We start from the raw sequence: 22,011 nt of genomic DNA, 5'->3' as shown, positions 1-22,011 counted from the left end.
AGCCATATGATTTGGCTCTAGAAGCCACATATGTCAATCACTATGTTTCACTGACCAGAATAAGGGAGATCAGGTGGGAAGTAAACATAAGTGATGTATGTCCTCAGCTACCAATTCCTGAGTCAAAGAGGTGTTTTATGGAAAGCATAATGGATAGAAAAGCAAACTCATTCTCTTAAGAGCATCAGATTTTTTGCATGTAAAGCTAGTGAAGCAGTTTGGTTGAAAGGAAGACCCAGGGACCAGATTTGGAGATTAAAGAGCAATCTTTCTACTTGTACTCAACTTCCTGTTTATCTGGAAAGGCTTAGTGGAGTCTCTTTTTTTAGAGTGAAGGGCATTTAAAGTCACTCTCCTGTTGGAGCCATCAAATTCCCATAATTCATACTGTTAGATAATCCATCTACACTGGAATTCAATTCCATGCAACCCAGTATTTGGGGCTACTCTGAAGGAAAGCAAAATTCATTTAAGATTTGCTTTTGGTTTCAAGGTTATTTAAGGAGAGTAAACATATATAAAATAGAAAATAAGGGCCAAACTGTGTGCTATAAAGAATAATTTCAGGGTTTGCCTGGGTGGTTCAGTCAGTTAAGCATCCACCTTTAGCTCAGGTCATGATCCTGGAGTTCCAGGGTCAAGCCCCATATCAGGCTCACTGCTGAATGAGGAGTCTCCTTCTCCCTCTGATGGGTTCTCCCATCCTCTCACTCACTGTCTTTCAAATAAATAAATAAAGTCTTAAAAAATAAAAAGAATAATTTCAGGAAGGAAAAGGTCAACATGGCTCAAAGCAGCTTCAGGATTAGAGCACACTCTTCCCTCTTTGAACTCCTACAACTGCTGTGTACCTGTGTGGCACTTGGTATTGTTCTGACTTGTTCATTGCAGTAATCTGTGTACTTATGCAAATCCCACTACCAGATAGCGAGTTCTTCTTCCAGGGAAGTAGCTACAAGCCTTCTAATAGAGATTCTGGCAGTATCTGGCATAGTGACTTATTTTTTGCTAAGCTCTCCAAAGTGTTTGTTGAACATAGCTGATGTGGGCATGGGGCTGAGCCTTAAATGACAGATTGGTTTGGAAAGTAAGGGAGGAAAGGAATAAGCTAAGAGAACAAGCTCGTCAAAAATGGAAAGAAAGAGCAAGATATTTCAGACTCATGGCAAACCAGAAGAAGGTTCACACAGGAGAGATGAGATGAGACAGAAAGGCATGGAGTCATATTGTGAAGATCAAACAATGAAATTGGAACTTCCTAACATATGCTGGTGGCTTTCAACAACACAGGCTAGGGGGAATTTGAATCTTCTGGGAAGTTTATAAAATACCAGTCCAGAGAAGATCAGATTGATAGGAGGGATGTTAAGCAACCATGAGCATTTGAAAATGCTTCCTAGATGATTTATACACCCAACTGGTGTTTTTGGCATGGAAGAGGCTTTGAAAAAAAGTGTAACAATAGGTCCGAAACTAACATGAATGGGACTGTTAATCAATATGTTCATTTAAAGTGAGAAAGCTTGATCTAAAATATGTTTTATGTCTTGAAGTATACAATAGCCAATTTAAAACTCTGGATTCTGATTACAAGATTGTCATAAAAATTTTCGAAAATACCGACATGGAAGAAAAAAATCACTCCAAATCCTACAATACAGAAACATCCATTATAATACACTCATAAAATTCTTTCCTTTGCTTAGCCTGCTTCCCCTTCCCTCATTAAAAAATGCATCCATTTGGACGTATAACAACTTCATATGTATATGCATGTAGTGAAACAAATTCAGTTTGGATACAATGGGCAATTGAGGCCCATCCTTCTTCCAGCCACACTGCCCTTTCATTAAACTTGCAAAAGCATGTCCTTTGTATTAAACCATTTCATTTTTGGGCTCTGCTCATAGCATGATGGTGGGATTTTACCATATGATGCATTTTATCTTAACAGTGTCAATGCAACTTGGCCCTCCCTGCAGTGTTTACCTAGGGGAAGCCATGCTGGCCAAGAAAGTATTCTCTCCCATTCTCCATGGCTCCTGCTGTCATCTGGACATCAAAACAATGATTGAATGGCCCCAAGTCTCACAAATACCTTCTGAAATTAGCTTCTTCTGCCTCGGTCTAAAGCCCTTTCTCTTCCAAGAGCTCAAATCACGTTAACGAGGTAGGCAAGTTATGGCAGAGATACCACGCTTTTCTCCCTCTTCCTTCTTCCACCACCTTGCTTTCTCCCAAGTGCCCACACATGAACCTGTAAACCTACTACTCCTCTTGGTTTCCTTCCTCAGTACAAACCAACTCAGGTAGATGGCTACATACAGGCTCGTGCATGCATCAGACACATCCAAACATGAATTCTGGTTTAGCCCAGCCCAAGATCCTACACTACCTAAGTAAGCATAGTTAGGAAGATCATTCTCTAAAAGATAAACAATAAGAGGATGGGCTCTGGGATTGTTAATAGATTACCCCTGAGTCATTTGTTTTCATAGCCGATTTTTAAAAGTACGACTCGTTATTCAAGAGGAGTTATCAGGATGTAGAAAACCATTGCTCAATGTATTTGGCAATGAATATGCCCATTATGGTTTTTTACGCAACTTTACTTCTGTTGTGTAATTCCTGTTGACATAGTGTACCAACCAAGTTTCTGGGTAACAGGTGCTGAACAGAAAAGCACCTACAAGTTCTTTAAATGGTTGTCAGCCACAGCAAGGAATCCATCTGCCCTGTATTATGAAGCATGCAGCTTGAGAAATGCATTTGTGTCACAGGGCAAGGAGATGAAGCAGGAAGAAAACGATGTGAAATGTTGGGGTTCAGGAGCCAATAATTAAGAATTCTTGAGACATCTTCAGTGCAAAAAGGTGGTTTTATTAAAGCACAGGGGTAGGACCTATGGGCAGAAAGAACTATCCTGGGGTTGTGAGGAATGACTGTTTATAGAATTTCAAGTTGGGAGGGGGTTAGGGATAACTTAAATCTCTCAGAAATTTGGAAGCAAGGTTTCCAGGACCTTGAGGGGCTAGCTGTCATCAGGTTAAGGTCACTTACAACTGTCTAGTAAGCCACGAGTCATGAGACCCTTTAGAGGTCCATCAGTGGGCCATATGCTTGCAGGATGATTGCTAACATACATCTTGGCATTGGCGGGGGCAGACAGGTAGAGACAAAGGAAGTTTCCAAAGGGATTTTTATATGTTAAAGAAGATGTACAGGATCCTGGATGTCTTGCTAATGTCAAGCTAAGGTTGCATTTGCTGCACTTAGCGAAGTATTAGCAATCCAGGCAGTTGAGTTCCTGGAGGTAGTTACCTGCCTGTCTTAAGTACTTATCAATGGGCTGCAAAGGAAATTTAATTTTTTTTTTCCTCTTGCCTTTGTTCTCCACCTCAGAAAATACAGTCCTGCCAGTGAGAGCACTGAGGCCAAGCCACCCCTGGGTTACACAACCCAACTGAGAACACAGCAATTTGATCCCTGAATTTGGGGTCTTGAGTTACCAAACTGTGTGAAAGATTCCCCTCTCAATTATTACATTATGTCTTCCCCATTCTTCAGGCCTTAGTTTTGACTTGTCTGTCAGTTTAAGTATATCAAAATAATTTTTCAAAAATGATTCCTAAAAGTTCTATTGTCTGAGTCCTTGAAAATTTGTTACCATAATACCTGAACTAAAATTAATACAGTGTAAAACTTCATAGCCATAACCTTTTCTCTTTTCAAAAGCATGTAGATGATTCTTCAGTGGCAAAATTAATCTGATTTTTAATGCTCAGTAAGTAACATTCACCCTCCTCCATCATAGAATGTCCATGGTTTTGTTTTTGTTTTTGCTTATGTGCAAAATCGGAAGCTACTATTTTCTTAGTAGGTGGTATATGTAGTTACACCCAGGGAGAGAACCACCTTTTTTAAGAGAAAGCTTTTATAAGCCTTATATATGGTCTAGCCTCAGGAACAGTAGACTGATGGATTAGGGCTGGAGAGAATCTGTTTTAAGAGAAGGAATCTGAGGGCTGCTGAGAGAGGGCAGGGAAGGGGTACCCAGAGTTTAGGTATTGGTGATAGCATGGAAAAGGAGATTCTGTAGATATAAACCAGCCAGGAAGGGTTTAAAAAAGAGAAAGGGAGATAACAACCTCCAAATGGAGTCACTTATGCTAAGCCCCACATTGGTGAACCTTAGCTTAATATCTAACATAACTGTGGCTCCTACCTTTCCAGAGATGGTGGTTTTTAACCAGTTAACCTGGAATTGCTAGGTCAGTACTAGTGAGGCAATCCCACTTCTCCTTCCCTTAGGAAGGCAACCTTTCCCAAAACAATGCACTCTGTGCAGAATAATTTCCTTTTTCCATTCCGTCTTGCCTTTAAGAACCTCTCTTTTTCTACAGCTCAGTGGAGCTCTTTTCTGTTTGCTAGATGGGATGCTGTTTGATTCATGAATTGTTGCATAAAGCCAGTTTGATCTTTATATTTACTCAATTGAATTTTTATTATTTAACAGAAGTCAATGAAGAGCAGACAGTATGTGTTTCTCAACAGAGAGAGTATTCAAATTTCTCTTGGCACCACTCCCTCAGAACTCCCTTCCCAGCCCACAGTTGTCTGGAAAATTAATATGCACAATTTATAACTCAATTTCCTGCATCCAGAAGATGCTCATCTAATTTACTCAACTGAACTGAAATAGGATCTTTCCATAGTTACATTTTCTGGAGTTTCTGGAGTTTTGACCTAGGTTAATAATATTAATTCCTATCCATTTTAACTGCCTAAAATCTTCTTATTATTATCTTTGTTTAAAAATATCAATAGTAGCCAGATTTATCAAGTATTTTTCATTTATGTATCGTTACATATCCATCAGGTTTAAATTCTTTCTTATAACCTGAAAGAAAAGCAGGGACACTTATCACAGGAATAGTTCACATCTACAGCCAAGGTTAGGTGCCACTAAGAAATGGTTCTGTTTGAAATGGTTTTTATTTGGCATTTGTACTTTTGTCTGTAGAACGAAGAGATGATGCTAAAATATCAACAGTAGAGAAAAAAATAAATAGAGGAAGCCTGTGATAGCTACTCCAGGATGTAGCAACTTAATTTACGAAAGAGAAAAAGAGGTTTAGAAACATTTTGAAAAAAGACCTGTCAGGCACCAAATAGCATCTTTATACAATGCAGAAAATGCTCTGTGTCCTGAAAGTATTTAGAAGTGACTTTCTTAGCCTCTTTGGAGGGAAAGGTAGAGGATAAAATGCCTATCAGCGAGTAAAAAGTTCATGTTTGTCATCTGTAGAAAAAATAATAATATACCACCGAATCACTATTCAACTTGTACAGAAACTTCTCTTTTAATTTCTCATCTCTGCTGCAGTAAACTATTCCTGATGTACATCTCACCCCTATGCCATGACCCTAAAGCCAAACTATGTCAGTGACCTTACAATTACTGATGTGTGACAGCCCCTCTTCTTTTTGTACCCAATTTACAAGATACCTGCAGTCTGGAAATTACAATGGGTGGCAGTTTATAGAAAGGGCAGGCAAGTAAGTAGAAGAAAGGATGGGCAAACAATACAGAACTGTGTTATAAGCAATCAAAATGAGCTCTACAAACATCAATCCCAAGCCCAGGATTTCTGGGCAATGTCCACCCTGTCTTTGGTTCTGTAGCAATTTAAACACTGTATTTTGACACCTATAGATCAATGGTAAGTTTAACCACCAAAACAACCCACACATAATGATGGAGAGAAAGAATATAAAAGAAAAGAAAAATTAGTTACAGACAATAATATAGAATTGTTGGATAGTGGTCTAAAACATTTTCTTCTGAGAAACTGTTTAATCTAGCAAATCTTCCATCACTCTATTTACTCCAAGAATCTAAGGCAAGGCTCAAGGGAGGAAAAATGAAAAAAACTGAAAGATCAAAGAGTAAAATTTGTGGCTTTTGAGGTCTTGAGTAGACATAGACCACAGTCTTCAAAGTTATAAAGTTGTAAGATCTATGTGTCTGGGAGAGGAAAATAATTTAAAATATTCAAAAAATTGGTTTGGAAAGTTGAAAGACATAGATTGAAATTAGAGGTCATACAGCATATTCAAGAACCACATATTGGAATAAGAATTATAATAATGTTGAATTAGTTCCTATCCAAAGAAGTAAAAAGTTTGAAGAGCTGATAAGAGAAATACATAGTGGGTTGATGGCCAGGACCTCCCTTCCTCCAGGGGGTGAGTCGCCTATTTGATGGGTGGGGCAGCATGTGGAAATATTTGGTAATAGAAACTCAAGACAGGTCTAGAATTACCAGAGGAGAGGAAATTATGTTTAAAGTTTTCAGAGTATAGTTCATGAACTTGCAAACCTTATAATGGAGCTACGTGTCCTACTCGGCATCTGAATTGTGGAGTAGCAATTACTGGGGGAAGGGTCTGGGGAAGTGACCCTGTGGATAGGCTTGCTGATTGACACACTTGACTAGAGTATTTTTGAGTCCCTACTACCACACCCCAGGGATCAGAGAGACCCAATAGAATCCAAGTCTGGATGGAAAGGTTGCCAATGGTATCAGAAACAGCTAGCTGCCTACTAAAAATCTTATTTCCTTACTGAGAGGTAATGTTCCAGCTGCAGGCTGCATTTCTCAGCATTTTTGACATGTAAGTATGGCAATATGTCTAATATTGCCAATGGAATATGAGCAAAAGTGATTAAAAAGCAGGAGTGCATTCCCCATACTCTTTCCTCTTCTTCTAGCTAGAAGAAAAGGATCCAAGGCCCTAGGGTCATGGTTTTTGCACCCAGTTTGCCAACCATAATGAATTCACAAGGCATACCTAGAATATATTAAATATTCACAGGAAATAGTACTATCGGTAGAACACACCATAATGAACTTTGAAGGTGTATATGGGATATCATAGATTTTTAAAGAAAACATAGTACTGTCCCAGGACATTGAGCAAACTACTATTATTAAATTGTTTGGTGCTCACTACTATATAAAAGGACCATTATATATTTCTTTTGGTCTGCAGCCCTAAGAATATGTTACTGAGACTCTAAGGACACTGTGAACCAAGAAAGTTTGGGAACTTTCTAAGTCTGCCTTAGGGAATGGTGGTACCACAAGAAGAAAGGAGGCTGGGTTTCTAAATTTCTAAATGAGGGAAAGCCACATACATATTAAGAACTCCCACATTAAAAAAAAAAAATTCCCACATCAAACGGGGATATGAGCCAGACATTAACTTCTGATGTATTATCCCACTGATCTTTTAGAGTTTATTTGTCACAGTGGCTAGTATTACCCTAAATAATACACAGAGTATTTAAGAATCTAGATACAAGGCCAAGGACTGCAGATAAAGGATCAGAAGAGAGAAACCACATGTCAATGGAGACCACCAAGCCAAGAGGATGACTCACAGAGTAGATGCCTCTTATTGAGGTCAATACATAAGCCCCCTGAAACTAAGATCAATGACAAGGAGATGGGGGAAGGATAAGGAGAAGGTGAAGGATACTAAAGACCTTAGCCCAAGTGAGACTGAGCAACCTAAAATTTGACGAGTGGGTGTTTGAATGCTAAGTATACGTTAAAAAATAAATAAATTCACATTATGTACATTTCATTCTGGAACTGTAAAATTTTGAATCCATCGTATATATGTTGTACCAAGGAAAGAAATACAGAGGTCACTGTCTCTGTTTCTATAACTGGGTCACCCAGCTACAGACTGGGGCCACCATCTCAGCTGGTTGGGGTTGTGTGTCCATTGGGGTAAAGAGCCTTAGTCCCTGGTGGTGCTGCCTAGGTGAGGTCACAGTACATTCATTAGTCCTTTGGTAGGACATGACAAGTCCAGGAACTCCCCTGAACACCTTCTACCACTCCCTCCTACTATTGTGTAGCCATATTTCCACTCCACTGTCAGGCTTAATCACTCTAACCAACACTATAATCCTATTTGTGCCCCTCCTTTTTTTTCCAGAGAAGTCCAATGAAGACCAGGCAGCAACTTTGAATTCCACTTCGATATAACTATTACTGTGTCTCTTGGTAGAAACATGCCTCCTCCCTTGCTCACTGAAACTTCTAAATCAGTGGAGTCCAGACCCATGAAAAAGTAGTACCAGGAATAAGATAATGGATAGCAACCTACACTAAACCACACATGTCTACTAGAAAAGTGATGAAAACACTTCATAGTCAAACATCTTCCGTGGTCCTCCCCCCCTCAGCTTTGGTGTGAGTTTTGCTGCTCATTTCCCTCCTAGATATGTAAACACGGCCAATTTATCATCATCCAATCCAGTGATTCTCAACTGATGACAATTTTGCCCCTTAAGGGAACATTTGGCAGTGTCTGAAGTCATTTGGAATAGTCACAACTCGGAGGCAGGATATTGGCATTTAGTGGATACAGGCCAGGGGATGCACAGGACAACCCCCTCAACAAATAATTATATGATCCAGAATGTCACCATGCTGAGGTTGAGAAATCCTGATGGAATTAATTTATTTGCATAATCTGCTTCCCCCACTAGAATGCAAGCTTTGTGAGAGCAGGGGCTTTGTCCATCGGATTTGTTATTCTATGTCTGGAACAAGGAAGTCAACTAATATTTGATGACTTCCTAAGAGATGAATGAGTGCCTCATAGGGCACATGAAGTATTTTTATACACATGATCACATCCAAACACTTGGCTCCTTGGATTGGAAGGTTTAGTAAGGTGAAGGAGGGTGGTAGAAGGTAGCATGACTAAAATATCTGGGGTGGCACAACTTCTTTGAATGTCCTAATGTAACTCACTTCCCACGATGGCTAACTAAAATGCCCATAATTTTCCTTCACTTTAATTTTGGAATTTGAAGAAATACAGGCAGTTTTCACAACGTCCTCCATTCTTCCATTCGTTGAGTGATCCAGGCACCATCGTAGGTGCTGTCACAGAACCAAACGATGACTTAGGACTTGTGTTCAGCCAAGTGCACAGAGATGTGATGTAATTGTTCGAGATCTTTCCTATCAATTATAAATGTATTTCGCCCTCTAGGACAAGTGCTTCTTGTCCTCCCTTCTCCCCTCGACAGCTCAGTGAAGTTTGGAAGAAAGGCCACGGGGGAAGGCCAGCTCTGTAGTAGTAGTAGGGAGTCCCATCCTGGGATCCCACAACCATACCCCAACCCTAGCTCTATTGCAGCACTAATGGCCACTTCCGAGCACCTGTTATTTATACAGTTTGTCCCTCCTCGCCTGTGGCAGGTCATGCTCCTGACGGTCTTGATATCCCTGGCACCTGGCACGCAAGATGGGTTCAATAAATACTTCTTGAAAAAAAAATAATAAACCGCCTTTCACCTACTTCACAATGTCACCTAGGGCACCCTTTGCCAACTTCACAATGTCACCCAAGGCATGGTGTCGCCTACTTCACAATGTCAAACCTACCCAAGCACAGAAATGGGGACTTCACGGGGGGCTCAGAAATAGATCGCGTTTCAGCCTGGTCGGATCCACATTCTAGCGGTGGCTCCAGCCAATGAAGAGAAAAGCAGAGGACCCAAAGTCTTGGGCTGCGGCAGGTGGATCGGGGCTCAACAGCCGGAGACGGAGGAGCGCTGGGCACTGAGGCCTCGGCCCGGGAGGGGAGCTTGCGGAATGGCCCAGCCCCGGAGCCGGAGCCGCGGGTAGGCAGGGGCATGCAGGTCCCCGCTGCGCAGGGCGCCTGGTCCCCGCCGCCGCAGACGCGTGGCCGACCCTGGCGACAGAGGTGAACCGCCTCGCCCAAGCCCCGGGCCGCAGAGAAAGCGGCAGGTGGCCTCGCCAGGGCCCAGCAGAGCGTCTGGGGAACTTTCTCGGCTTGGCCCACAGGGGGCCAGCGGGTCACGAAAGACCGGCCTTGCCCAGTGGGGCGAAGGTCCTTCCCAAGGCCACGTGAGGCTGCCTCGCCCCTAAAAGCCCCAAACCGGCAGGGCCGATGGAAGAGTAAGGACGCCCGGACCTCGGAGACGCCGGCTCAGGAGCCGCTCCCGCGACAGCCGCCCCGTGCGCCCCGTCCGCCCCGTGCGCCCCGGGGAGGCCGCGGCCGCCCCGCGATGCTCCGCCGCGCCCGGGACGCGCGCCTGGGGCCCAGCCCGCCGCTGCTGCCGCTGCTGCCGCTGCTGCTCCTGCTGGCCGCCGCCGTGCCGCCGGGCCGGGCAGGTGAGCCGCGCGCCCCAGGACCCCCGCACCCCCGGACCCCCAGGACCGCGGGAGGGGCGCTCGAGCCGCGCCCCGGCTCCGCGGGTGGACCCCACGGGGCGCGCTTCTGTGGGGCGCGGGGGCGCGGAGCGGGGCTCGGGGGGCTCGGGGGGCTCGGGGGGCCGCCCCGGGAAGGGCAGGGGCCGTGCGAACTTGGGAAGTGTGGGCCAGAGGCCTTGGCGGGCAAGTCCGCTCGCTCCCTCCCGCGCGGCTCTCGGCTGGCTGAGCCTCCACCGGCCCGAAAAGCGCAGCCCAAGGACGTCCCAACACATGTACTCACATCACAGAGGTATGACTCGGCCCGGCCGCCAGTTCTGGTTTCTTTTCTTAACTGCCAGTGACTTTGGTTTAAAGTTGAGCGCACCTGGTATCGTCAGCCTGCTCTGTGCTAAAGGGCTTTTCGCGCGGTGCTTACCATAAACCCTAAAGGGGACTGTGATCCCCGTTCTACAGAACATTTGAAATTGAGGAAAATTCAGTAGCTTCGGTAAAGAGACACAGCACGTGAAAGCAGAGCTGAAATGCCAAGCGGTATTTACGTAACTACTCCTTTCTTAGTGAAACAGGTTTTATCTCTGCAGGTATTGACAGCAATCTGTACCCTTTGCCAAAACAAACAAACAAACAAACAAAAAAAAAAACAAAAACAAAAACACTGGATTTGTCAGTTTTCTTCCTAATGGATAAGAAGACCAAGATTAACTGTAGAAACTTGAAAGGCTTCAACAAAAATATTAAGAGAGGATTACATTTGTTTTCTTTCCTAGGCCCTTTTCTGTGCTGACCGAGTGCAAGAATAAGGTGGGGTTCGGGAGAGTGAATTCCTTCCCAAATGAATGTACTGATTCTTATTACACCACATCCTATCAACAAGTGACCGCAGTTAGCAGATTTCAAGGCCTTTGCTTTCGCAACTTGCTCCCTTACCTCTCATAAATCTTTCCAGTCTTTTAAACTGCCTGGGGCTTTAGGATCAGAAGCCATGCACCCCTAGGCTCCTGACTCTTGACTTACCTGCACATCCTGTGCCTTGCCTGCGCTGCGGACCTGGCATTCGTGCCACCCTGTCAGCCCCAGGAAACTGCTCCTTTCAGACATGGCTGGGACAGGCTAGAAAGGGCTCCAGAAATGGAAATGGCTTTTTGTGTCTGGAATGTCGAGGGAAACCCTTCTAACTTTTCTGTTCTTTTGGATCATTTGGGTTGTTTGAAATGTTTGTTGGATGGCAGGGACAGCCTGAGGAGTGAGGTGGAGATACTGGTTTTCTACAGATGAGACACTGTTGATTCAAGATGACGAAACCTGGCCAGAAACAGCTGCTTAAACTGAGTCCCCCAGATAATCAGCTGACGCTGTGCCAGTTTGGTCAAAGACTGAGGGCATTTCTGGGGCCAGTGATGTTTGACAGCACTGTGCCTGGCAATCCAGAAAAGACTTCTTATCATGCCCTTGAGGAACAACTGGTGAAGCCTACTCCAACTGTTAGAAACAGATGTGGTCTGTTTCCTTTGTCCAACCCATAGTAACCTGTTTTCCAGTACAGCTTTTGGCGGTTTGTCTCACCTTTCTACTAAGTCTAGTAGCGACTTGCAGGCAGAGAATGCGGCCTTTGCTACCTCTTGTTTGTCATGTTTTCTCTGAAGTGCCCAGCGCAGTACTCTGAATTTAACGGGTACCAACACACACTAAGAGGATTGCATTTTCATCTCCCTGGAATGATCTTTATATCTACCAATGTGCACCTATTAATCTAAAAACAACTTAAGTTGTAAAAGTTACTTGTAGTTTCATGGTTCCAGAAATACTGGCCAACAATCGCACATTCATCCTAGCCTGCCTTTCAAACTAGCATAGGCTTCAAATAGCATAGCATTGCCTTTATCCTTCCGGACTGAAAAGCCTCATATTTGTTTTTAGGATGTCTTCTATAATTTTTCTTAGTGATGTGTGTAGTGAAGTCACATCACTAGGGAAAGACATGGGTTGGTTACCAAGAGACTTATATAAGGTGGCATGTGCCTTGGTAAAACTGGTTCCAAATCTGGCCCCTGGACTTGCAGGGCTAGACTCTAGAAATGCATTCTTTCCCCTGCTCCAGAGCCAATCAGATACAAAGAAGCTGATTCACCCTGATAGACACAGAAGTCTAGTCACCAAAACACCAATAATTACTTTTTAGCACACTGGACATTTGTGTAACCTGCCCGGCCACTTTCTTGTAATAAAATTACACAAGATAGAGAATATCAGGGGTTCTCAGTCTGGAGGCCTGATTCATTTGCTTCCCAGGAGTACTGATGCTTCAGTTGGCCTCTGGGTGCTCATGGACTGGACAGTGCTCTCCTGGCACAGCTGGCCCTTGACTCCAGGACACCACTTTTACCCAGCTCTCTCTCTCTAGTATATCTCTCATGAATAAATAGATAAAATCTTTAAAAAAAAATTGCACTTGAAGATGTGGCTAGAGAATTTATCAATGTTCTTATTTGTTTCTTTGCATTACTGCAAAACAGGAACTTACTCAATGGGGTAAAAGATGAAACTAAGGTAGTGAAAATATGAGGAAATTTTAATCTAAAACTTGCAACTCTGTGTCTGCACAAACAACAAATATCATGTTATAATCTTCCAGTGGGAATTTTCCAGCTTGCTCTGAAATGAGTGTTAGCCTTGCAAATGGTATAGTCTCAGCACACCAGGTAGTGGGGAGTTATTCACTCCAGCATTAGCAAACCCCCAATACCAAAATTCAAATCCACAACTAGAGATCAAGAACAAATACACAGACTCAATACCAATCTGTCTCGTTCCCAGCTGATGGGGAAGTGTAGGATGGAGACAGCCACACAACGAAGAAAATGGGGTGTTAGGCCCAATGGAATCAGTACAATGAAAGATCAGATCTCTGATTCTCGAAAAGCTTGTAAGCAAATTCTTAAACCCAATACATACAAGTACGTATAACTAAAGAGTGAGCTAGATGAATGGTGAGCTAAGAGTGCCGAGTCAGAAGGGAATAAAGTTGACTTTCTGTTGAGAGGACTTTTAGCAAGAACTCTGATTGAAGCTAGCAGTTCAGACTAGGTACGTTCCAAAGGGATGAAGGAAAAGAATTGTTCCAGATCCAAGCAAATCTTCAGCATTTTTTTGGGTTAGTGTTTTGTTTCTTTGACACCTTTTTTTTTTTTAAGCGGTATCCCTTTCTACTTACCTTCTACAGTATGCCTTCCACTTCACATCCTCTCCCTGCCTTTGATCCTTACTTCAGCAGCTGAAATGTGAGGTGCCTCACCCTTGCCACCCTGCAGGGATGCCTTGCTCTCTGTGGCTTCTCTGGCATCATAACCATTTAGCACTGGAGCACTTGCAAACCTGAGAAGAAGGATTTAACGCCTCCATAGGGTAACTTTTGATCAACACAGGATGGGCACGGGTAGTTAAATGCTCATCCTTCCATCCCTGGATGGGGCCTCCAGGGGCTTACCCACACCCTCCTTTGGGCCATCTCAAATTACACCTTTTTTTTTTTTGTAAATTTATTTTTTATTGGTGTTCAATTTGCCAACATATAGAATAACACCCAGTGCTCATCCCATCAAGTGCGCCCACTCAGTGCCCGTTACCCAGTCACCTGCACCCCCCCGCCCACCTCCCCTTCCCCCACCCCTAGTCCGTTTCCCAGAGTTAGGAGTCTCTCATGTTCTATCTCCCTTTCAGATTACACCTTTGAATTAGCTTTCCCTCCTTCCCTGTCTCACTCTCCCCATTCCCCAACCCTGTTCCTGGGAGCACTTCCCAGAATAATTCCCCTTTCAGCAAGAGTCCTAGACTCTGATTTCCATTGAGAGTGAGAGCTGAAACACTTAGAATTTTGCTGCCTGGAGATTGTTTATCATGAATCAGTTATTTTCCTAGTGACTCTGAAGAAGAGTCAAAGCAAATCTAAAAACCAGCTATCAATTTACTGAGCCCCTTCAAAGAAGGGACGTGGAATGCCAAGGTACACTGAGAGATACAAAGAGATTATGTTCCATGGACATAAATGAGAAAAGCCATTCAAGGATCAGAATCAGAACTGTCAGCTAAACTCAATCTAAATAGATTAAATCGCCGTCTTAATTTTTTAAACATTTCCTCTTACATATTCTGCATCTGCTCTCTTATGCTTCTTCCTCTTTTTCTCTACCTAACTTACTGAATAAATTAGGTAAAATTGCATTGCTCCAGGTTAAAAACCACTCACTCTATCATTAACGAAGTGCCTGGAAAAATAGATTCCAAATATGGGAAAGAGTGATGTACGCCACTTTTGACTATTTTACAAATTCTAAGACAGAGTTAGGATTTTTTTTTTCCCAAAAGGAAACAACTCCTAGAAAAAACTAGAATATGCAAGTAAATAAATTTACTTTGGGTGTTTGGATTTTTATGTAGAGAGTAATATAAATATAAGTATAAAAATGAGGCTTCTTCCATCTGTTTTTATAAAGTAACATTCCCATTGATTCAACAGGTATTTACCAAGTATGTTGATTTTGAAGATGTTGCTGTTGAAGATCTTAAATCTCATTTCCCCTTGGGGGAAATACCAACACATGGCATTTGCCCTTGGGCGTCTGAAGGGGGGTCATTCCGTAAGCCCCTTCCTTGAGTTTGAGGACATAATGACTTGAGTTCTTTTATATTAACTTCTGTGGATGTTCTGATGTATTTTGTTTTCATTAGAACACACACAATTAAATAGACTCATCACAGAAACAGTATTGTGCCGGCTACAGCACTCCAAGGATACCCAGCATAAGCAGGACCCGGCTCTGCCTTCAGAGTGTGTATAGAGTCTAGACTGGGATTTGAAGTATGCGATACTGTTCTTTTTTGCTGTTCATCTTTTCATGACATCTGTCTCCGAACATGGAAATGTTGTAAAAAAATAAAAAATAAATAAAAATAGAGAAGTGGGGCACCTGGGTGGCTTTGATGTTGATGTCTGCCTTTGGCTCAGGTCATGATCCGGGGGCCCTGGGATGGAGCCTCACATCAGGCTCCCTGCTCAGCAGGAATCTCTGCCTCTCTGTCTGCCTCTCCCCCAGCTCATGTTCTCTCTCACACTTTCTTTCTCTCTATCTCTCAAATAAATAAATAAAATCTAAAAGAGAGAGAGAGAGAGAAGTAAAATGGTTTAAACTATTAAAGGATTTAAGAAAATCAGAAAGTAGCATGGTACCATGGTACCAGGAAAACCAAAAGATTCAATGCATAGAGAAAACATTGAGGAAGGGAGGACATGAGTTAGGGATGGGGTAAGAAATCTCTTCAGATTTTGGCTTACTTCACCAAGCACTTGCTAAATTGTCCAGTTTCTTAACAGTACGTTCTTATCATTGAATTCCCTTAAGGGAAAAGGTTTTTTTTAATGCTTGGAGGTGCACTACTGTCAAAAAAGCACCGATTTGCAGAAGTGTATTATTTGTGGTGAGGAAATTAGGTAGTGCCAGCAGCAGTGAAAACACAGTCCTTAATTGCTTGGATGGAGAGCAAGTCAAGGTTTATGGCAACAGGGGCCATTGGAATGGAAGGTGAAGTTAGGGAAGACCATGGTGTTCAATGAGAAATGCCAAGAATTTGGAGAAGGGAACAGAGCTAAAATCGTGCCATGTGGATAGAACTGAAAGGGAAGAGGCCAAGGCTGGTTCACCTTCCTTCTTCCCTTTACAGTTTCTGTTTATGACTCTGCCCCTGCTGTAGCAGCTTGTTTCTGGTCAGACATGCTTTCTTCATTTCCCTACGAGACTCCCTGGAGGTGAGGGTGGAAGAGAAATTGTGCAGAAAGCTAGGGAAAGGTTGAGGCTATGGCACTGTGATCCCATATCAATTTGGAAAACACACTTATTGTATTTGGAAGAAGGAAAGTTTCTTTGAGTGCCACCCACAATTGTCAAATTGTGACCAGTTGGCTTTATTATCAATTAGACTGTTACTTGTCCCCAGAAGTCTGTTAAAGTTTTGTGAACCTATTTCTGTTTATGAATGTCATTATTTCCACTTAGCCCTTTTTAGAGAAAGTACACCATTTTGGTCATGACTTTACTCAGAAGTAAATTAACTTTGCTACTCAGGATCATTCTTTAAGGGCCATAGTGTTAGCATTAGCATGAATGTAATTAGCATTAGTTTTTAAGCCTGACCAAGACCCAGCCAATTACCCAGGCCCCTTGGGACAAGGTGCTATGCTACTCTAGCATTCAATAGACAATGTTGGCATCAAAAAAAAAAAAAAGTTGAGTCAACTTTTAATGTTGACAATAGATAACCCTACATAAAATTTAGTCTGAACTTTCTGTTATTTTAACCATTGAAAACACCATATGTCCAAAACACATTCATATTCCCTCCCAGACCTATATCCCATCTGCTCCCTCTCTCAATGAGGGAATGAATGATACACTAACATCCATTCACTGAGTCTGAATCTAGAACCTGAGAGTCATTCTGACCTCTTCCCATCTCTTTGATGACCTGAATGTAAATTTAGTCTTTAACCTAAGCAACTGTGCAATAGTTTCTTAGGCCAAGAAACAAATGCATCACATAGCATTTTCTTTCTCCATTTCTTTTTTCCTGTCTCCTTTCCTTTCACAGATACTTACCGAGTATCTATTATAGACTCAGCACTAGTACAGTGGTATGTTACTAGTATAGTGCTATACTAGTATAGTGCTGAGTCTATGGCCTCCAGGAGTTCATAGGTTAGGAGCAGCTGTGTGAGTTACAGTACAGTGTGATAGGCCCAAAGAAGTCCTAAAAGCAAGTTACATTGAGCTCATAGCAAGTCAGCCCCCACAAAGGGGGTCCTGCTTCCCAAGTCTTATTTTTTTTAACATTTTATTTATTTATTCATGAGAGACACACAAAGAGAGGCAGAGACATAGACAGAGGGAGAAGTAGGCTCCCCATGTGGAGCCCAAAGCAGGACTCAATCCCAGGACCCCTTCTGAGTAAAGTCATGACCATAATGGTGGACTTTCTCTAAAAAGGGCTAAGTGAAAATAATGACATTCATAAACAGAAATAGGTTCACGACATGAGCCAAAGGCAGATGCTCAACCACTGAGCCACCCAGGCATCCCTGCTTCCCTAGTCTTAAGTAGCAATTTTGAGATTGCCATGCAGTTAACAAGAGAGAAACTCTTGGGCAGAGGAAATAGCATACGCAAAGTCAGAGGTGTTGAGTCAGCTCATGGCAGGTGGAGCAGTGGTATATAATGGCTTCCAGATTGCCAGATACATGGGGTAGTGGATAAAAGCTGCATTGGTAGGCAGAACGCAGATAGTAAAGGCCAAGGGTGTAAGCTAAAGAATTTTATTTCTAGGAAATGGAAGTCATTAAAGATTTGGTAGGCAAGTAAACAAATTAGCTTGGCATTTTAGAAAGGTCACTCTGGCAGATTATGAAGAGTGAATTACAGGTCAGAGGAACCTTGAAAAAGGACTTTATCATAGTTAAGGCTTGTGATACCTCAAGTAGCATAGAAAGGTGGAGCTACAGGGGTAGAGCCTGGAGGGAGAGATACACAGGAGGCTTTGATTCAATGTGAGTTTGCAGGAGAAAGAGGAGGCCTCGATGGCCTTGGGTCTCAGGTGGAAAGATCACAGAGCTAGAAAGCAGGAGGAGGAGGAAGGGTGGGAGAGAATATGAGTTCTTTTTTGGATATTTTGAATTTCTTTTGCTTATGGAATCATCCAGGTGGTATTAACAAGTGTGCTGTTGAGTGGACAAGATAAAGAAGAACCCATGGGTAGAGTGAGGAGAAAAGCAGGCAGGGGAAGAGGAGATTCAGGAGATTCATGTTGTTCCAGATGCACAAGAAGAAAGAGTTTTAAGAATCAGTGGTCATCAGGGTCAAATGCTTTCGGCATAGAAAGCATTCATGTGGCATTAGGATTCAAGGGTGTTATCAGTGACCAAGCCAGAGCAGTGCCAATAGCATGGATGTTAGCTGCAGCAGGCTGATGGAAGGAACATGAGGAAGTGGTGTGTGTGTGTGTTCCTCTTTCTAAAAGATGAGGTCTGGAAATGGGCCAGCCACATTCACAGCTCTCTCACCAGTACTTCGCATAGCCCCTGACATAGTGTCCCCTGTAATATTCGTAATAATTTCAAGAAAGGCATGAGATGTTCTGGCAATGGCCACATCTGGTCTCAGGATCCAGAGAGAGCTTCTGTGATTGGTTTGCCCTTAGCCATGAGACAATGGAGCATGTCAGGACACTAAAGCAGGAGGAGCCACTGCAGGAAGAAAGCATTAGGGTATAGGAACAAGAAGACACGGGATGAACAAAGTTCCCAAAGAAAGTGAGAGGAGCCGATCCATAGAATGGAGAGAGGGATTGAGGTGAACCAGGAGATAGAGATGGCTATAGGATTTGTAAGGCTAAATTCACAAAATTATTGCAAACTTGAGAGGCTCACAGTTGATGGGGTTTTTTCCCTGCAAAACGGAAATCAATGTCACTTGTGAAGAATTAGGCAAGAGAGGATAAGAAGCCTAAGAATATGGATGCTTTGGTCCAACTGCCTTGGGGATCAAAAATGTTGCAAAGTGGGTACCTGAACCCTATCTTTGGCTGAAATAGGGGCTGAACAAGGGCTCCAGCTCTGGCCTTTCCAGAATTCCATCTCTAAGGATGAAGCATTTAGACCAACCTCTATGATGCTCTAATTACTCCCTCTCTATATTTGACCTAGTTCACTGTGCTCTGAGCTCATCCTCCTTTGATCAGGCTCTGGTTTTTCTCCCACTTCTAACAAGGACAAACTACAGTGGCAGATTTCCCGATTCTAATAGAATGGAATTCTTTAAAAGCAAATATATTGGAATTGTTGGTTACATGGGGGAAAAATGCATTGGCAAAGCAGTTGAACAGCATCCGATTATTATTGCTTCTTTTCTTCCAGAAGTCTACTATGCAACCGCATACTGGATACCTGATGAAAAGACAATACAAGTCAAAAACGTACTGGACAGAAATGGGGATGCCTATGGCTTTTACAATGACTCTGTGAAAACCACAGGCTGGGGCATCCTGGAGATCAGAGCGGGATATGGTTCTCAGATCCTGAGCAATGAGATCACCATGTTTGTGGCTGGCTTTTTGGAGGGTTACCTCACTGCCCCGTAAGTACTTCAGTCATGGTGGAGAACTACCTGGCAACTTCTGTTCCTTTCTTTGTCCACCGGTGGCTCTTGTCTTCCTGACTGACATTCGACATTAGAAATGTAGCTGAGGTCCTCCTCATGTGATAGAACCATGATCAGAACCACATTTGCACGTGTCATCAGTATCTGCCTTGGAAGGAACAAAGCCCCCAACTGTGGCATTCTTACATTCTCATGGCCCATAAAATTTTTCCTTTTTGTGAAACTGTTTTCAAATACAGCTAAGCCATTTTATCCCATGAGTCATTTATTGTCTGGTAGAAAGACTATGATAGATGGAGTGATCAGGAAACACAAAACACAGAGGATTCATTAAGTTTAAAAATGTAAGAGCATTTTTTTCCAATGGTCTTAAAACAATATTTTCAAGAGGGCAAAGATTTTAAATTGAAATTCTGATGTCTAATATAAATATTCCTTCTAGTTCTGTTGTTACTTAATTCTTAAGTCTTTCCCTTGTCTTCTGAAAATAACAAGGATGTAGTTAATAATAATGCAATCAGGATACATCCTTTTCAGGGAGAAGCTCTTTAAGGAAAAGAAGGTTGCACTCATTTAATCAAGTCTCATCCTTTCTTTAATATAAAAACTGTCTTGATGATTTGGCTCTCTTCTTTTCTTCTCTGTGACCTAGACTATTGAAGGCAGTTTAACCAAATCCTATTTTGTGCTGTTACCACCTTAGTAGGTGCATTGCTGATCTTGTTTCTGTGTACTGGTGATTATATCAAATGTTGAATAACTAATTATTGCACTCCGATAGCTCTTTTTTAATGAACTAGAAATTCCTGGTTTTCTTTCTATACCAAATTTTTGTTACTCTACCATACAAGTCCCCTTAATGGTATACTACTGAGGGATGTATAAAACTTTATAAGTTGATTAAGATTTTTAAAATATGTGTAGGGATGCCTGGGTGGCTCACTCGATTAAACATCTAATTCTTGATTTTGGCTCAGATCATGATCTCAGGTTTCTGAGATCGAGCGTCACATAGGGCTTCGCTCTGGGCATGGAGCCTGCTTAAGATTCTCTCTTCCTCTCCCTCTACCCCTCCTCACCCTAAAAAAAGTAAAATAAAATAAAAACATAAAAACATATTCAAAACTATACACTATAAATCTGTCTATGTATAGATATAACTATACATTATATATCTGTGTGTATATATATATATATATACATTATATATCTTAACTTTTCATCCTTCTCTCCAAATCTGTATTTACTATGTATCCTCTAGTTCTGATTGCATTATTTAAATTGAGTTGCAAGTTTAGAGAAGTAGTCTGAGCTGAAGTTGTGTGATTGTAAATGCATTAAGTTGTCATGAGTACTGTACATAATGGGCCTTTATGGGAAACTGATTTGAGGGAGCAGCTCTAATCTGAGACTGCTGTAAGGATGAGCACACCTCCCTTAGGTACGGGTACTAAAGCAGGAACTTTGGGGAGTTTGCCAGAGGCTTTTGACAAAAGTAGAATTCTTATGTCTCAGGAAAACATAAATTTTAACATCTCACTTCTAGGGGTGACTTTATCATTTTACCCTTATTACTAATATAAAGCATTGACCTATCCTTGAGTACCTCTATCCATTGATGAAGAAGATCCATAGAAATATGGGTTAATATAGATTCTATCAGTAACCATTTAAATACTTCTGTATTAGAGTAAAAATTTTATTTCTTAAAAGAAAAACATTTAGCTAGTATTCAGTAACTGGGGCTTTTTTTGTTTATTCTGCATTTTTGCCATGTCCTTTCAAGGAAAATTTGACATGTGTGAGTCTTTTAAGATGAAAACAACTTCCTGAGGCACCTGGGTGGCTCAGTCGGTTGAATGTCCAACTCTTGGTTTTGGCTCAGGTCATGATCTCAAGGTTGTGAGATCAAGTCCTCTGTCGGGCTCTGTGCTGGGTGTAGGGCCTGCTTAAGATTCTCTCTCTCTCTCTCTCTTTCTCCCTCTCCTTGCACCCCTCCCCCATGGCACACCTGCGCATCTCTCTCTTTTTAAAAAAAATAATAATAAATTTTAAAAACCTATACTCCTGGGGACTGTTAATTGGGGGTGTTTGCAAGGTATGAGTCCATTGACCAAAACACAGCCTTGGAGCAAGAGCATCTGAGCCTGGACTGAGAAAGTGAATTTATGCCAAAGGCCAAAAGAAAGAGCCACCTGTTCTTGTTTTTATTTTATTTTTTAAGATTTATTTATTTATCTGGGAAAGAGGGAGTGTGTGTGTATATGCACATGAGCAAGCAGGCAGAGGAGCAGAGGGAAAGAATCTCAAGCAGACTCCATATTGAGTGCAGAGCCCCACATAGGACTCCATCTCATGACCCTGAGATCATGAGCTGAGCTGAAACCAAGAGTCCCATGGTTCACCAACTGAGCCACTTAGGCACCCCCCGGGTTTTCCTTCCAGCTTTCAGAGTTGCTCGGGCAGCAGCCAAGAACAATGGGAAGTTTAGGGCAGCCATGTTCTTCCCACATCACCACATTTAAAATGGAGCAACATACCCT

At 42.3% G+C, this 22,011-nt stretch overlaps 1 protein-coding gene and 1 long non-coding RNA gene across 2 annotated transcripts in view; one reads left to right on the top strand and one right to left on the bottom strand.

Moving 5' to 3' along the window:
- The window catches only part of LOC129517158 (uncharacterized), a 109,858-nt gene extending 98,851 nt beyond the window's left edge, over positions 1 to 11,007 (bottom strand). Inside the window, exon 1 of the long non-coding RNA XR_008665959.1 lies at positions 10,549 to 11,007. This is a non-coding gene — a long non-coding RNA (uncharacterized LOC129517158). The remainder of the gene's footprint in view (positions 1 to 10,548) is intronic.
- The window catches only part of PLBD1 (phospholipase B domain containing 1), a 51,987-nt gene continuing 39,788 nt past the window's right edge, over positions 9,813 to 22,011 (top strand). The window contains exons 1-2 of the mRNA XM_055336808.1: positions 9,813 to 10,229; positions 19,225 to 19,444. Of these exons, the coding sequence (XP_055192783.1) occupies positions 10,124 to 10,229; positions 19,225 to 19,444 (326 nt within the window). The 5' untranslated portion in view covers positions 9,813 to 10,123. The remainder of the gene's footprint in view (positions 10,230 to 19,224; positions 19,445 to 22,011) is intronic.

Source organism: Nyctereutes procyonoides, unplaced genomic scaffold (genome assembly GCF_905146905.1).
Source record: "Nyctereutes procyonoides isolate TBG_1078 unplaced genomic scaffold, NYPRO_anot_genome, whole genome shotgun sequence".
NCBI lineage: Eukaryota > Metazoa > Chordata > Mammalia > Carnivora > Canidae > Nyctereutes > Nyctereutes procyonoides.
This window is presented reverse-complemented; position numbering and strand designations above follow the sequence as displayed.